Source organism: Abramis brama, assembly GCF_963993115.1.
Source record: "Abramis brama genome assembly, chromosome: 22".
In the NCBI taxonomy this organism is placed as follows: domain Eukaryota; kingdom Metazoa; phylum Chordata; class Actinopteri; order Cypriniformes; family Leuciscidae; genus Abramis; species Abramis brama.
In genome coordinates, this window is record NC_139984.1 from 26273886 (window position 1) to 26291374 (window position 17489).

Consider the following 17489-nt stretch of genomic DNA (forward strand, 5'->3'; position numbering starts at 1 on the left):
GATTTTGTGGTAAATTCAAGACAACCGTTTAAAAAAAATAGGGTTTCAAAAAGGCAGACTCAAATTTATTATCAGATTTAGAGCTGGAATGGTAAAACCACTGATAATGAGAAATAAATACATTATGAGGAAATTGGGGCTAGTTGTCACATGCTGTTTGACAGACAAGTGAATTTTTCATAAATGTCACATTTTGTCACATTAATACTGGGGGCAAGTGTTTACAGTTTTTTTTTATAAAAATATATTTTTTAAAATAAGTAATTTCATACAATTAATTAAGTATAATAAATGCTGTTATCCTAATAATGCTTAGATTTTTATTTATTTATTTTGATTTCATATTACAGGATTTTTAATATAAGGTTCTCATTAAGTGTCAACATGTGTTTATTTTGTAACAAATTCTTTAATGTATGTGCCTAAACATAAATTGACATTCAAAAATAAACCTATCCTGAGAGATATTGACTGAACTGGGAAGTGTGACAATTAATCTCAGCCTCCCCCATACAGTTCCATAAAATATTAAGATATTTGGCATTTACGGGAATTTGTTGCACGAGATGAGAATACATACATAAACAAAAATGTCGTAGTGTCTAGTTCAGGCCTTCATAGTGTCTGATGTAGAAAGGGCCCATCTTTATCATCAGTCCTCAATGCAGCATCCTGTGTCTCACAAGCACGTGACGATAGAGGGCGGGGCGAAGAGTGACGTTGTTTGTTGCTACTCTGCTCAGCCAATGAAGCTCAGGCAGCACACACGTGACGCTTCAGCGCTGGTTTAAATATCAGTCCACAAGGTTCAGTATTTACTAGAATCATTAATAAATCAGCGCCTTCTTATTATACATCAGAAACAGTAATATTCAGAAGCGTTATTAAACAAATTCACGTTGAACATGAAAATGATAGCTTTGTGTATTAGAAAATACTTGCCTTTCATGAAGCACGCATGTTTGCAGACAGGTGAGCAAATGTACTACAAAATCGTCCCTGATCATGTCTCTTCTTAATATGCTTAAGGTTTTCAATTAAATGTCTTTAATTGAGTATGTTGGCCGCTCTAGGCTAATTAACTTGGAACTACAGTATGAAAACATGCGCGTGGTATTTGCTATCGCGAGATTTAATGATAATTTAGTGGGATGATAGTTTCGTGCTTAAAATATTAGAAAATAATAATTTAATTAATAATTTATTTAATAGCTTAATTGTGTGATATAAAACATTGATATAAATGACAATTACATTTTAGGCACTTCCTTGATTTAAAAAGATTTTGAGGTTGTTGTTTTTTATACTCTGGCTGTTGTTTGTAAAAATCTTAATATAGCAGGTTTTATTTAAATAAAAAGTATGTTTAAATTGTATGCTTTGGACATTCCTACAAACAAAGCACATGAGTGAAAGTTCTGCCGCTAGAGGGTCTGCGGCTCCGGTTGACGTCACCGGCTAGCTCAGCCCAGGTGATCATGGGAACCGATTTCCGCGAATCGGTTCTTTTGAAAGGTGATTTCAAAGAATCGATTAAAAACGATTCAGTGATTCATTTATTTCATGACCCAAATTTGTATGCCAAAAACGTTTATGTTTTTTTAACGTTTCATTTGAGGTTCATTAACAAGGCTATCTATTGTGAATTCATGTGTCTTAGTTCAGTTTGTTGCAGCCGTGATTCATCTCATGAAACATAGTTATTTATTATAACCAAAAAAATAATTTACATTGGCATTAAAAAAGATTCATTCAGTTGCTGACTGAATGATTCAGTTCAGTCGGTGTTGTGAACCAGTTTAATTGATTCGACTGAAATGAACGATTCGTTCACGAATCGGACATCGCTAATGCTCACCACAAGAGAAGAAGAGCAGTTTATAGCATACTCACATCAGCGAAAACAACATCAGCTGCACATCATTTCATCTCACCGGTAAATGCCTGAAGATTCACCATGGTTTGCGGAGGATTTACGTGCTCGAAAAACGCCCTCTGTTCGCTAAATGTAGTTTATATGGTGAGTCGCACGTACATGAATATATAGCTCAGCTAGCCTGTTAGCAACGGCTAATCCTGGAAAAAATACTTAACATTTAGTTCTACATTTAAACTGGATATAAGGCGTGTTCTGGACTTTTTTCCTTATTATTTACTCTCTTGGTCTCTATTATTGTTTGGTCGTTGGTGAGGTATTTTATTTATTGCTATAACAGTAACGTTAGATGAATCAGCTAGCTAACGTTACTTTTCGGCATAGGCTGTAACTTATTAGTTAAATAAAATCTTGTTTTGCTGTTATTAGTGAAAGAAAACATCGGTTTTATGTGTTAATATTAAGATTGTTTTTGTAGTTTGGTTTTTTGTAGGATCTCCTTAATGATGTTTCGCCATGCAGTGTTGCATAATCGTCCCTATGTTTGTTTGTGTAATCTGTTTTTCATTAACTCGTTTTGTTTACTATGGATACAGTGTATTTTTGAGTTATATAAAATATTTGTGTATTTATGTCTATTTCACGACTGATTAGCCTGATAGCTCTGAAAGACTTTGGTCTGGCAGCTTCATGCATGTATCTGTCAAAACTCAAATGCCATTTCAGATTATGTTGATTTAATGTTCATGCTTGCTTAATATGATACACACAGTACTGAGTCACCGATCACGTATCTATAATGCCTCTGACTCACATGTGATGACAATACTGGGTTAAGATCACAGTGGCACAGTCACACTCACACTCAGCCAAAAATGGAGGACTTTGCATTCAGTCAGAGCTGTAAATGAGAAGTGCTAAATGACTTTGGGTGGTGTAGTGGTTCAAGATCTGTGCTAGTAACCCACAGGTTAAAACCTTTTAAGGTAAAGACACTTAACCTCAGGTTACTCCACAGGTAACACTGCTTTTGGTTTAAGTGTACTGTACGTCAAGGGTTTTTAGTCTTTTAGATGTCACAGAGCCTCAAATATGATCATATTTGAGCTAGGGACCCCCATTCTAAATTTTAAAAGACAGCTATATATTTTCATGTATAAAGAACCAATTTATACTGTGGAGTTTTTTTTTTTTTTTTTGTAAAAATATGTGTAAAATATTATTTATAACAAATATTATTGTTACATTATAAAAAAATTCTATTCACTATAGTACTGTACTGTTAGATCATTTACATTTCTCTCTATCTTTACATTTTTTGTTTGTTTGTTTCACTAATTTATTTTATATATATTTTTTGATTAATTTGTTGTTTTACGTTTTGATATATTTTTCCTAGCAGACCCAATTTATAGTATGAAAAATTTATATTATAAACATGCAAAATATTATTTTGACTAATTCATGTCTATTATGTTACATTATTACATTTATTTCTACTCACTATAGTGCTGTGCTGTTAAATTATTTACATTTCCTTTAAATTTATTTTAGTTTGTTTTACTAATTTATTTTGTTTAATCTTATTTTTATTTATTTATTAATTCAATTTTTTTTACATTATATGATCTCTATTTTTTTCTATAGACCCTCTAGTATTCCCTAGCAGACATAATTTATACTGTGAAAATTAATATTATAAACATGTAAAATATTATTCTGACTATTTAATTTCTATGACTATTCTTTGACTATTTAATTTTTTTTTTTTTTACTAATTTATTTATTTTGTTTAATCTTATTTTTATTTATTTATTTATTTTATTTTTTACATTTGATCTCAAAGTTTTTCCCATGGACCCCGTAGTATTCCCTAGCAGACCCAATTTATACTGTTACAAATGTATATTATGCATGTGTATTATTATTTGGAAAATATTTAGAATATAATTTCCATTGTTACATTTACATTTTCTCGACTCATAGTACTGTACTGTTAGATTTTACTTAATGCATTTATTAATATTTACTTATTTAAATTAATAATTTATTTATTTGTTTAATCTTATTTTCATTTTTTTTTTTTACAATTTTATTCTTAAGTTTTCCACAGGATCCCTAGAATACCATTGTGGACCCCGGTTTGAAAACCCTTCTGTTTAAATCACTTTACAATTAAGTAAAATCATTCATTAAATATGCAGTTTGCACAGAAGCCATCACTCTGACCATTTTGTGGTGTATTTGACTTGGTTTTGGTTCACAATGCTCTCCATAATGTCATAATCGTACCCCTCATGCTGGCATTTAAGGAGGGACTGTGTGTGTACACTGTGTACATTGTTCAGCATTGGGTTTGGCCCGTGATATGCTGCCCATGAGCTGCTGTTTGGTAAATATGTTGCTCTCTGGACCTGCAATCTTGATCCTGCTGCCCTTTGCTTTGGGTTTTATAGATTCCAGACAAACCCTTGAACTGTAGATTGACACTAGTCGCAGTTTAGCTTGTAGAAATGAAGTGAAGTAGAAATGCTTACTTTAGAAGCGTAACAACATTTGACTTGTTTCATGTTGCTGTCACAGTAGTTGTAATGAATTGAAACACCATATAAAGTAGTCATCCTGAGGCATACAAAACTGTAGACATCACTTAAAGTCAACCTGAAATCAACTCTGACCTTATTTACTGGTCTGATTGTGAATGCATTATCGGAGCATTACAGAGACATTACATTTGTCGTCTTATTTTTTTTAATCCTCCTCTCCAACTACCTGTCATATGGAGACCACGCCCAGCTAGCATTCGGTTAACACTTTAATATGGCGGTATTCATAACTACATTATCTGTGGACAAAAAGCATTTTTTTCCCCATTGATTACCATTCATAAGTTGCCATCAGGTCTTGACAAATAATTTTTGCAAGCAACAAGTTAATTTATTTTATTAGATGTCTTGCCAGTGTACTATTTTTATTTTTTTTTTTTATTTTTTTATTTGGTTATACTTTTTGTTTGGTCTGGTTTTATTTATTATTTTTAATGAACTAGGTTAACCTTTTAAAGGCGCAGTGTGTGATTTTTAGCGGCATCTAGTGGTGAGGTTACGAACTGCAACCAACAGAAGTTACGGTGGCCGACAGGAGATTATGTCGTCGTCTGAGACCGCTGAGAGTAGCCAGTTCAGCAATGAGGTTTCTTTACAAAGATAAATTAAGAAATGATGTTTACTTTATTATTCAGTAAAACGATATGTTATTGCAAATATTATTGTTACCTGTTTCTCATTGTGTCAGTGTTTTACTCGTTATCTACTACTTTCGATCCGCTACTTTACTTCTATCCAGCTGAGTTAGTTATGTTTTCATAGTATTGCATTTCTGTCTACAGATCCTCCTAAATATTACACAATGCACCTTTAACTTACAATTGTAAGTTAAATAAAAAATGTATAAATTAACTGAATTAAAATGAAAGTTAATTGTAAAACACTTTGTTTTATATGTTTTGCCAGTGTACTATTTTTATTGTATTTTATTTGGTTTTGTTTAATTTTATTTTGTTTAATTTAATTTTTTTATGGATAAAATCAAAAATCAAAATGTCACATTATGGAAGTAAAATGGGTTGTGAATGCCATTTCATGTTAACTTTAAGCGCGATATAGTGTTATTTCCGACATATTATAAATGGTTTGTGCTGTTGTGACATGTTTCTGATTGGTCTCTTGTTTCATCCTCAGCTGGTGGGTCTTCTGTTGATTGTCGTGGCAGCATGGGGCAAAGGCTTTGGCATCGTCTCCAGCATCCACATCATTGGCGGCGTGATTGCCGTGGGCTTCTTTCTGCTACTGATCTCCATTGTGGGGCTCATTGGAGCCGTCCACCATCACCAAGTCATGCTTTTCTTTGTATCCTTTAGTAACCTTGTACTGTGTGCTTTTTGTAGTTCTGTGCCCATAAAAATGGTGTTAGAATTGTAAATATTTTAATAGTTCTCCCGTCCGAATGTTAAGTCCTTGACCACAAATGCTTTTTACAGTACATGGTCATTCTCTTCATCGTCTTCCTCTTCCAGTTTGGAGTTTCCTGTTCTTGCCTGGCCATGAACCAGGGTCAGCAGGTAGGCCTAATTCATTTTAAAGCACACTTGTTGTTGTTGCACAATTGTTTGTTGAGAAACTGAGAATGATTCCTGGTTTTTGTTGTGTCCCATTACCAAAACAGGAGAAGCTGCTGAACTCGTCCTGGAGAATTATGAGTAACGATACAAGGATAAGTCTTGAGAAAAAACTGGACTGCTGTGGCCTGTTCAACAACACGCTTCACCAGACAGATTTTGTGTCTGACTTAAACCTCTGTGAATCTGTAAGAATACCTTCTTTGTCTTCTCCTTTTTTGGCTTTCTACCACCTTATTGGATAGATAAAGTTGAGAGAGGACAGGATTTTGAGAAAAGGGAGATGCGATGAGCATGAGTCACAAAAAAAATGTTGTCTGATCTTATGGTGCGTTCAAGTCATGTCAGAAAGATTGTATTTATGAGTTGAATGCACATGAACGCCATCACAATGTCGTTAATACGAGTGGGAAGCTCAGGATTTTCTTTAAGCACCGATGTTTACGAGTTGAGGGCGGGTCAGTGAGAAACATGGCGGAATACCACAATACTTCAAGAGATAGATCACCCAAAAATGAAAATCATCCCATGATTTACTCACCCTCAAGTCTTCCTAGGTGGATATGACTTTCTACTTTCAGACAAACACAATTAGAGTTATATAAAAAAAAATCCTTGCTCTTCCAAGCTTTATAATGGTAGTGAATGATTCTCCTGATTTTGAAATCCAAAAAAGTGCATCCATCCATCATAAAAGTAATCCATACGGCTCCAAGGGGTTAATAAAGGCCCTCTGATGCGAAACAATGCGTTTTTGTTAGCAAAATATGTTAAAGTTTTATAAACTAAAATAACTAGCTTCCTGCAGACGGCCTACCTACGCTAGTCGACTTGCGCTAAAAGAGTAACTTCTGATGCAATGTATAACGTAGGAGTAGCGTAAGCTTTGACGCCGTTCAAACAAATAGGGCTGGGCAACAAAGTCAAGCATATATTAAAATCCTCTGATATTAATCTTAAAAAAATCTCGTTTTATACTTCTAACTCGTGACCGGTGTATTGTTTTGCTCTATCCTCTGCGCTTCTGCATTCATCCATGCATCATGTCAGAGGTTACTCTTTTTGCGTAAGTCTATTTGAGTAGGCCATCTGCCGGAAGCTAGTTATTTTAGTTTCATAAAGATTTAAAAATTTATATTTTTCTTACAAAAACGCTTCACTTCAGAAGGCCTTTATTAAGAAAGTCATATACACCTAGGATGGCTTGCGGGTCAGTAAATGGGATCATTTTTGGGTGAACTAACCTTAAAGGTATTTAGCGTTGATATTGTCAGGCTTTTCTATTTACAACGAAGTAAGCAAGAGTTAACTGCATAAAATATGAGAGCATTGTAATATAACAACAAAATATGCTAACGATAAAGTTTACAGGCTTCATAAATTAATTAAAAACATGAAAAGTATTTTTGTGTAGTTAATTAAAGGGATAGTTCGCCCAAAAATGAAAATTCTGTCATCATTTACTCACCCTCAAGTTGTTTCAAACCTGTATGAATTTCTTTTTTCTACTGAACACAAAAGAAGATATTTTGAAAAATGTCGGTAACCAGACAGTTGATGGACCCCATTGACTTCCATAGTAGGAAAAAAAAAATACTATGGAAGTCAATGGGGTCCATCAACTGTCTGGTTACCGACATTTTTCAAAATATCTTCTTCTTCATTTTAGGCGAACTATCCCTTTAAGTGTACACCGCCATCTTACTCCGACGGAAATTACTTGAACGCGTGCGTCATAAACACGACTTCCCACCTCGTAAATATGAACTTCCCATGAGGACTTGAACGCACCATTATTCTAGCGAAGAACTGTCACTTAAGCCCAAAGTATACTTTGGGTTTCTGCATACTGCGACGGTCCACGTGACATCATTTTCATCATTGTGATGTACTGTGCAGTAGCCGAAAAAGAGTGCGCTACAAAGAGTGATACAAAACAGTAAACACAACCTTATCCTCCATAATCCTTTTGGTTCTTGTTCTAAACTTGTGAAGGATCTGCTACTTTACTTCTATCCATCCTTACACGACTCTGACGTCTGGTAGAGTATAAAAAAGCAATTGTACTTCGCATACGTGTAGAACTTGTGCATCCGCGCTCATCCGTGGTTGAGTAAACTGTGTGGACACGACCGTGCGCAAGACAGAGCAGAATGCGGAAAATGAAGTGAACCCGGGCCTTTAGACAGGAAGAAATGGTCTGACCCAACAGGTAAAGGGTCCAACTACTGTTTTGTTTTTTTTTGCTCTAAGATGAACAGTGAATGGACCATTTATATGTGATGATGACCTGTAGCCTGGATGATGGATGCTGAGTTAAACAAATGTGAAAAATGAGAGAATAACACCCTGCTTTCTTTTCCCGCAGCCATGTGTAGGAAAGAAATCCTGCCTCACCTGCGGTGAAAAGATGCTCCAACATTCATCAGAAGCTCTGAAGATTCTGGGAGGAGTCGGCCTCTTTTTCAGCTTCACAGAGGTTAGTTCAGATCACATGCTGTGTGGACCGCATGTGAATGCCAGATCTTTCCGAGGTCTGGGCATGTTAGTTAGAGAATAAAGCTTGAAATAAATAGTTATTGATCATAAGTAAGTTGTAATTAAGAAAGTGGCATCCTACAAAAAATAAGTTTACAAACTACATCTTCATTAGAAGGGTAAAATACTGTACATAAAAAGTATCAATTACACATCTAAATTCTAAAGCTCATCCTTCATTCTTCATTTTAGTTTATTTTCTATTTTTATTTCAGTTTGTCATTTTTTTTTTTTTCTTGTAATTTAATTGTATCTCAACTTTATTTTATTTCAGTAAGTTGCCAAGGTTTCGTTTAAGTTAATGCTATTCATCTAATATTTGTTTTATTTTATTTCAGCTTTATTTTTACTAAAATATTATTAAACATTATTTTTATCTTTATATTTATTTTTTATAACAAACAATTAACAAAATTGTTTCTTTATTTCTAATAACGAATTTTTTAAAGTTTTAGTTAACAATACTAACACAAACATACACAGTGTGTATGTATGTGTGTATAGATACTGTGTGTGTGTATGTATATATATATATATATATATATATATATATATATATATATATATATATATATATATATATATATATATATATATATGAAGAGTTCAGATGCAAAAGCCTCTAAGTGCCATCTGAAATTTTGTTCTTGAATGATCATTTTTATCAAGCTTGTATATTTAAGTTCAGTAATTTCACATAAATGGCAATTAATAGGTAATTTTCATTGCCATTAAAGTGAATTTACTGAACTTAAATATACGAGCTTGATAAAAATGATCATTCTAGAAGAAAATTTCAGATGGCACTTAGAGGCTTTTGCATCTGAACTCTTCATACACATACACACACACACACACAGACATATATTTAAATAATGTTAGAATATATATACAGTGAGGAAAATAAGTATTTGAACACCCTGCTATTTTGCAAGTTCTCCCACTTGGAAATCATGGAGGGGTCTGAAATTGTCATCGTAGGTGCATGTCCACTGTGAGAGACATAATCTAAAAAAAAAAAATCCAGAAATCACAATATATGATTTTTTTTTACTATTTATTTGTATGATACAGCTGCAAATAAGTATTTGAACACCTGTCTATCAGCTAGAATTCTGACCCTCAAAGACCTGTTAGTCTGCCTTTAAAATGTCCACCTCCACTCCATTTATTATCCTAAATTAGATGCACCTGTTTGAGGTCGTTAGCTGCATAAAGACACCTGTCCACCCCATACAATCAGTAAGAATCCAACTACTACCATGGCCAAGACCAAAGAGCTGTCCAAAGACACTAGAGACAAAATTGTACACCTCCACAAGGCTGGAAAGGGCTACGGGGAAATTGCCAAGCAGCTTGGTGAAAAAAGGTCCACTGTTGGAGCAATCATTAGAAAATGGAAGAAGCTAAACATGACTGTCAATCTCCCTCGGACTGGGGCTCCATGCAAGATCTCACCTCGTGGGGTCTCAATGATCCTAAGAAAGGTGAGAAATCAGCCCAGAACTACACGGGAGGAGCTGGTCAATGACCTGAAAAGAGCTGGGACCACCGTTTCCAAGGTTACTGTTGGTAATACACTAAGACGTCATGGTTTGAAATCATGCATGGCACGGAAGGTTCCCCTGCTTAAACCAGCACATGTCAAGGCCCGTCTTAAGTTTGCCAATGACCATTTGGATGATCCAGAGGAGTCATGGGAGAAAGTCATGTGGTCAGATGAGACCAAAATATAACTTTTTGGTCATAATTCCACTAAACGTGTTTGGAGGAAGAAGAATGATGAGTACCATCCCAAGAACACCATCCCTACTGTGAAGCATGGGGGTGGTAGCATCATGCTTTGGGGGTGTTTTTCTGCACATGGGACAGGGCGACTGCACTGTATTAAGGAGAGGATCACCGGGGCCATGTATTGCGAGATTTTGGGGAACAACCTCCTTCCCTCAGTTAGAGCATTGAAGATGGGTCGAGGCTGGGTCTTCCAACATGACAATGACCCGAAGAACAGCCAGGATAACCAAGGAGTGGCTCTGTAAGAAGCATATCAAGGTTCTGGTGTGGCCTAGCCAGTCTCCAGACCTAAACCCAATAGAGAATCTTTGGAGGGAGCTCAAACTCCGTGTTTCTCAGCGACAGCCCAGAAACCTGACTGATCTAGAGAAGATCTGTGTGGAGGAGTGGGCCAAAATCCCTCCTGCAGTGTGTGCAAACCTGGTGAAAAACTACAGGAAACGTTTGACCTCTGTAATTGCAAACAAAGGCTACTGTACCAAATATTAACATTGATTTTCTCAGGTGTTCAAATACTTATTTGCAGCTGTATCATACAAATAAATAGTTAAAAAATCATACATTGTGATTTCTGGATTTTTTTTTTTAGATTATGTCTCTCACAGTGGACATGCACCTATGATGACAATTTCAGACCCCTCCATGATTTCTAAGTGGGAGAACTTGCAAAATAGCAGGGTGTTCAAATACTTATTTTCCTCACTGTAATGTTACTGAATATATATATTTATTGAACATTGAACATTGATCTCTTTTATAATATTTCTGATATATATAAGTCACTTCCAGTCATGCATTAGTGTTAATTTGCCTGTAATGATAAAATCATTTTATCACATTGACTTTTTCTCATTATAGCTACATATTATACTCTAGTACTGTATGTATAATATTTTGTCCCCCTTTTTTTCTCAGATCTTAGGAGTTTGGCTGGCCATGCGCTACAGGAACCAAAAGGACCCGAGAGCGAACCCCAGTGCTTTCTTATAGTCTCTCAGACCGTCTGTCCTAAACTACGTTTAGTGTAGTCCAGCTATTCCAGTTCCCTTTTGCACAGGTAGAGTGGAGCGCACCAAGAGACATTTCAAGCATTATACACAGAACACAGCCGCAGATCCCCGACACCGCGTTCAGATCACACGAGCTAACGCACCACACTCCACATACAAACACATCCATTTTGATGATAAATCTGACCCATTTTCCACACAAGGTCTGCAGAGGGCTAATTTAAACCAGCAGGAGGAGGGGTCATGTATGATAGGATGCTCGTTCTGGCACTCCCCCCCCATCCTTGATGTGAGAAGCTCTTCCTGTCCTGTGTATGCAAACCGAAAATCTGCAATGTAAAAGCCATCGATGTTCATAGCCTCAGAATAGTTTCCTGTGACATGGTCAGCTCACTTATGGACACATAACCAGGTATGTAGTGCTGAAATAGTTTAAGAAAGTTATCCCACATAAACTATATTAATGTTTAGTATCAGTCAGGGTGAAATTCGGTCGCGTATCTCCCAGGAAAACAGCATCCAGGTCTGCCTTGAATGAGTGCAGACCTGATGAACACCGGTGTTTTGTGCAATGCTTTATGGAATCCGTCTCAATGAGGTGACCTGTCCAGCCTATGGGGTGTTAGTTTAGGAATTAGACGTAGAACGTGAATATTTAAAATAAAAAAATAAAAAAACTTGTGTAACTGAGCCATGTGAATAGGAGGATTTACCCTGCCGACGGACTGCAGCCTTCCTGTTGTACATAGTCTTTACAGTGACAGGGTCGACGTTCACCGATTTACCGCTTCTTTTCCATCCTTATTTAAAACACAGAGACCCTACCGCCTCAACCGGGTCTCGCTGTTCTCACTGGACTTTTTAAGTTCTCCATTTTCTTTGAAGCTTAGTATTACTCAAGGATATAATGTTTTAAAATCGTATGCATTGTTATTGTGGATGTTTGTGTTGAAATAATCTTGACGTGCCATTTATTTGCAATCATATATCGCTTCTTTTCAGCTATTTTTTTTTTTTGGGTACTAACCGCACTAGGTCCATAATTTTAGCACTGAATAATGTGCCATTTCAATTCAAGTCCTTCCTATTTTGTGTTTTGCCAAATCTCTCTCTCTCTCTCTCTCTCTCTCTCTCTCGGTTTTTGTTGCGTTTCTAATTTTTTCTTGTTTTGTGCTAAAAGTGTTAAGTTGCCATTTAATTTGTTTTTTTTGCAATGTTGAGCATTGTTATTGTTGTAGATAGATCATTTGTAATAGCTTATGCGCACGTGCATATGTAGATTCCATATGTCCAATATGTTCTGTGTTAATTTGCTTACTCATATTAATAGAGGAACATATTGGCTAATACTCAGTCTTAACCACTTTGGTTTCCACCCCGCATGATCGAGAAAATGGGAACACTGAACCATCACTCAGTACAGCTCAAATGTGTTCTGCTTCACTTGGTCTTATGGTATTATGAGTGATTCACTGATAAATTTTGAAGAGGTGAAATCAATGTCTGTGCTATAATAGTTATTTATTGCCATTGTGAGGCCACAGTACCCGACTCAGTGAGCTGTAAGCACCCTTTTCCCTGGATTTGCCTTGTATTTTTGAAACTGACTTTTCCAATTAAATATTCTAAGATCAATACCTGTGCAATTCTTTTTTTTTCTTCTTCTTCATGCATTCATCATGAGTTGTGTTTCTCAACTGGTTTTGCTTCCAAACCCAAGATTTTACATTGACCAACATAATACCAAACCTGTATTTCAGGGCCATTTAAGGCCCTATAAACGTCTTAAATTCAGTTGTATCAAATTTAAATGGCCTATATGTAATCATTTTCATGTATTAATCACCTCTTAGTTGCCGATGTGTGAACAGCTTGTAACAAAACAAGACTTACCTGATTTTTATGTGAAGAAAATCCAAAGGATGTGAAGTTTACGCTCCCGAGAGGCTCTTTTCCGTTCTATGATATATGAAACGAATGCTTATACAATGTTCAGGATAATGCCGAAAGAGCTATTCTGTATCGTCATGTGTGTCATGCAAAGAAAAGATATTAATTTAAACTATAGGCTCACATAGCCAGATCTACATAGTCTATCTATAGTCTCAAATATACTTTACAGTATAACCAAACTACTATAACTGTAATTTTAATTACCTCATCCGTCGACATGATGCCTGTGAATTGCAGAGCTGGTGCAAACATCCACATCGCTAAGATCATTTAACTGCTATTTTCTCACTGATATCGCTTTTGTTGTAGTTGAGAGAAACGCGTGCAGAACATAGTTACATATTCATCTAAACTTCGCTCTCAGCAGTGTGGATGGCGTATATTGCTACAAAGGTATTTTCAAATTCTTTTACTTGTGAGCGAATAACGAAAAATAAATTTGCGGTGAGTATATTAGGGCATTGAATCACATTCAGTCTCTTGTACATTTTGAGTGCGAGCATGAGCAATAAGTTGCTGGCTGCAGTTCTCTTTACTTAACAATATTAGTTGTTATGCTAATATAAAACAGATTTCTGAATTCTAAAAATTGCCCCTTAAAGGCACACTATGCAAGATTTGTACCTTAATATAACGGCTTCAAAATCATTTCGATGGTAAACGAACTTGTAGTAGGGCGAATCATCCCGATAGCAAAGCGGGATGCCGCTGGCAAAACCAATGCAAGTTTGAGAGGTGGCGCCCTGACAAATCTCGTGAGAATCACGACTTGCTTTACGGCACAACGTCACATAAATCAACAACATATGAAGCAGCCTCTATGGAAGACACTAGCACGCATTTCAGACGTGAATCATGGCAGAGTCGGTGAAGAAAACGAAGAAAGCGCGATCGGAAGAGTGCAGAGACGACTCTGCATGAGTGGTATTTACGACAGTAACGTTAAATTCAAGTACTCCACAGCGACTCTAGGGGTCACTGTTTGAGAAATACGGAAACTGCATAGTGTGCCTTTAAAATCTGAAATATCTTAAGTGGTATAAGAAATGTCTTAATTATGAATTCAAGAGATCTTAAATTTAGAGACAGAAAAACAGAAATCGTGATAAAGCTTAATGTGATTATTGAACTTCAAAAGGCCATTTAATGGTTAGCACTGCATGTTTCAAAGTAAAAACCAGCGCTGTTGTGCATTCGACAAACTTACAGTTTCAGAGCAGTTTGCACTCAATGAATAAGCGAATTATTATGATCTACTGTTGATGAATTATGACTATATTTATCTTATAGTGTTTATATTATACTTTCAAAGTCGCATTTCTTTAAAGCGAAGCTGCGTTATACATTCGCTTTGTCTCATCGATTTTCTTTAATAATGGTTTAAAGGCTGAAATGTAAGTATTTTTTGTTTTTGTCCTACTTCTACAAAGTGAATTTGAGTTTGATGGGACACACAGCCTTTGATGTCAACAGCAAAAAAATATGGGAAGTGTTTCTTCTCCATTTTAAAAGTTGATATGCTGGTTTTATTTTGCATTTATTTGAACTGTACAAGATTAATGTGCATTGTGACATTTTATTATTTGTGTTTAGCTTCGTCTCCCCCGAACAGTTGACAACCACTGGATTAGAATATCAAAGCATTTACTTTAGTTGGAAATCACACAAAAAACAACAACAGGTGTTTACAGTTCATATCGAGTTTATATGCATTAGTGTTACAGCATTTTATTTCCACAACTAATAATCTGTTATTGCAAAAAAATACTTTTTTTCCCCCTCACTTCCTTCCTTTGTTTTCAGTGTTAAGCTGCTTATCTTCTTGCAAACAACTTACACTAAGCTATTATATATAGATTATGCAACTTGTGTAGGATGAGTGTGTAAAATGATTCATACAGGGTCTGAAAAATATTGCATGTGGTTATCTTACAAAATGTTCCCCTAGTGAGAGAGAAAACACTGTTAGTTTGCTGTAAAGGTGTTTTCTTGTTGCAATGTCTCTCAGAGACAAACGATTTCTTTGTGTAATACTCCACTTCAACTCTCAGCATCAACAACAAACTCCCTGCTGTGTGTCTGCTGATTTATATCGTGCCCATGCTCTGTGATTTTATATCATGGGTGAAGTCATTATAAGGCGGTTTATATTTGTATCTCAAAATACACTGCCCTCGTGTGGTGCCCACTGGAACATAAAGCAAAAGCAACAAACCCTATATGTGACCCTGGACCACAAAACCAGTCACATGAGTCACTTTTTGAAATTGATAATTATACATCATAAAAAAAACTAAAAGCTGAATGAATAAGCTTTCCATTGACGTATGGTTTGCTAGGATAGGACAATATTTGGCCGAGATACAACTATTTGAAAATCTGGAATCTGAGGGAGCAAAAAATCAAAACATTGTGAAAATATATGTTCACGATTGTGCTGCATTCACTCACAAAAATAAATATTTTATATATTTACGGTAGGAAATTTACAAAATATCTCCATGGAATATGATCTTTACTTAATATCCTAATGATTTTTGGCATAAAAGAAAAATTGATAATTTTGACCCAAACAATGTATTATTGGCTATTGCCACAAATATACCCGTGCGACTTGTGACTGGTTTTGTGATCCAGGGTCACAGTTATATGATCAAAAAAGCAAAGCCTGGTCTAATATGTAAAAGTTTCACATACGTTTTCAAAAACGCTGGTGGGGAAAGATATAAAGGTCAAATAAATGTCTGCAGTCTCATCAATGCAAAGCGTTCCTGTACTTGTTCAATCTTTGAATCTTATCATTTGCAAGTTATCACCTCATTTGCACTGATGAGCTTCAGCGCATCAATAATCGATTGAGCGCTTCACAGCTGAAACCATAAGCACATCAGCTGGATTTATAATGGAAGAACGGTGCATTAAATGTTGGACAAGTTTTGTGTTCGAATTATATGCAAAATGTCTAATGTAACTGCTTATTGTTTTTGTCTTTCTGTGCTGCTGGGTGCTTATGTTGGTAAAATGTGCACTGTAAGGTGTCTGGTTTCCTTGAGTTTCCGGTCAACAGGACTTAGGTCATGCTCAGCAAAGCGAACCCCTATCCTGTCAGCACACTCAGGCTCCAGGTTGGGACACGTGCCAGTTCTCCCTCCTTTCCATGAGTGTCCATATGCACAAACCAGTCTGAGCACCTGTCAAGAGACCGATATAGCAAACGGTCTATGAGATGTTTGAGAAGCAAGGGCCTAAATGTAGAATTGCAACATATTGAGTGTTATAATGGGAAACATCTCTGCGTCCTGACCTGGTGTTGTTTTCTGCAATGTTTGTTGGCTGAGTTTGATCCGGACAGATGATGGAGCTGATCGTGATTCCTCGTGCAGATCCAGTCGGATAAACAAGAAGAGTAATCTCTCCCATCAGAACGGGGGAGGCAAGCGGGTCAATAGCAGCATAAATAATGGAACGCACTAGATGCATGTTGTTAGTACAAATGAAGACGGACCTGCTCGGCTCTCTCTCTGTGACCAGCATTGAGTGTGTGCCGGACACTCCGATTGGTCAGCATGACCTGTTTGGAGAGGACGGTCCTGGGACAGTGTTTGGAGCAACAAGCCAACCTGTGCACTTTCTAAACTCTCTAAGCTTCATTTGAAATTTACATTCCAGGCTCAATACAAGTTAAGCTCATCCAACAGCATATATGGCATAATATTGTTGACTACTAAATGACTCATACCTCCTTTAAAAAAAAAAAATGTTGACAGCAGCAAAGTTGTAAAATTTGATATTTTGCACAAAGGGTTAGTGTTTTTTTCCCCAAACTGAAATTATAGCACACATATTGTTTATATCTTGTGGCTATATATTGAGTATTTTAGTCTTTATGAATTGACCCCCTTTACTTCCATTGTAAGTATCTATAACTATTCAGTCTATCTATCTATCTATCTATCTATCTATCTATCTATCTATCTATCTATCTATCTATCTATCTATCTATCTATCTATCTATCTATCTATCTATCTATCTATCTATCTATCTATCTATTATTTAGAATGTAAACCAATCATATACTCGAACATAATTTTTACTGAAACTGTAGTTCCCAGCATGCTTTGCTTGGGACTTAAAGATTGT

The 17489-nt window shown here is 35.9% G+C and overlaps 1 protein-coding gene across 1 annotated transcript; it reads left to right on the forward strand.

Moving 5' to 3' along the window:
* Positions 1 to 1801: 1801 nt before the first annotated feature.
* On the forward strand, positions 1802 to 13030 carry tspan31 (tetraspanin 31). The gene is made up of 6 exons (XM_084099391.1): positions 1802 to 2020; positions 5617 to 5784; positions 5916 to 5996; positions 6101 to 6241; positions 8422 to 8532; positions 11301 to 13030. The coding sequence occupies exons 1-6, from the start codon at positions 1958 to 1960 to the stop codon at positions 11373 to 11375; spliced, it is 639 nt and encodes a 212-aa protein (XP_083955517.1). The 5' UTR covers positions 1802 to 1957; the 3' UTR covers positions 11376 to 13030.
* Positions 13031 to 17489: the final 4459 nt, after the last annotated feature.

What these genes read in the sequence shown, in the direction of transcription:
- tspan31 (XM_084099391.1), top strand. Translation starts at nt 1,958, where the DNA reads ATGGTTTGCGGAGGATTTACGTGCTCGAAAAACGCCCTCTGTTCGCTA. An exon ending in CGCTAAATGTAGTTTATATG is followed by an intron (nt 2,021 to 5,616) that starts GTGAGTCGCACG and finishes TTTCATCCTCAG; the next exon opens with CTGGTGGGTCTTCTGTTGAT. An exon ending in CCATGAACCAGGGTCAGCAG is followed by an intron (nt 5,997 to 6,100) that starts GTAGGCCTAATT and finishes TTACCAAAACAG; the next exon opens with GAGAAGCTGCTGAACTCGTC.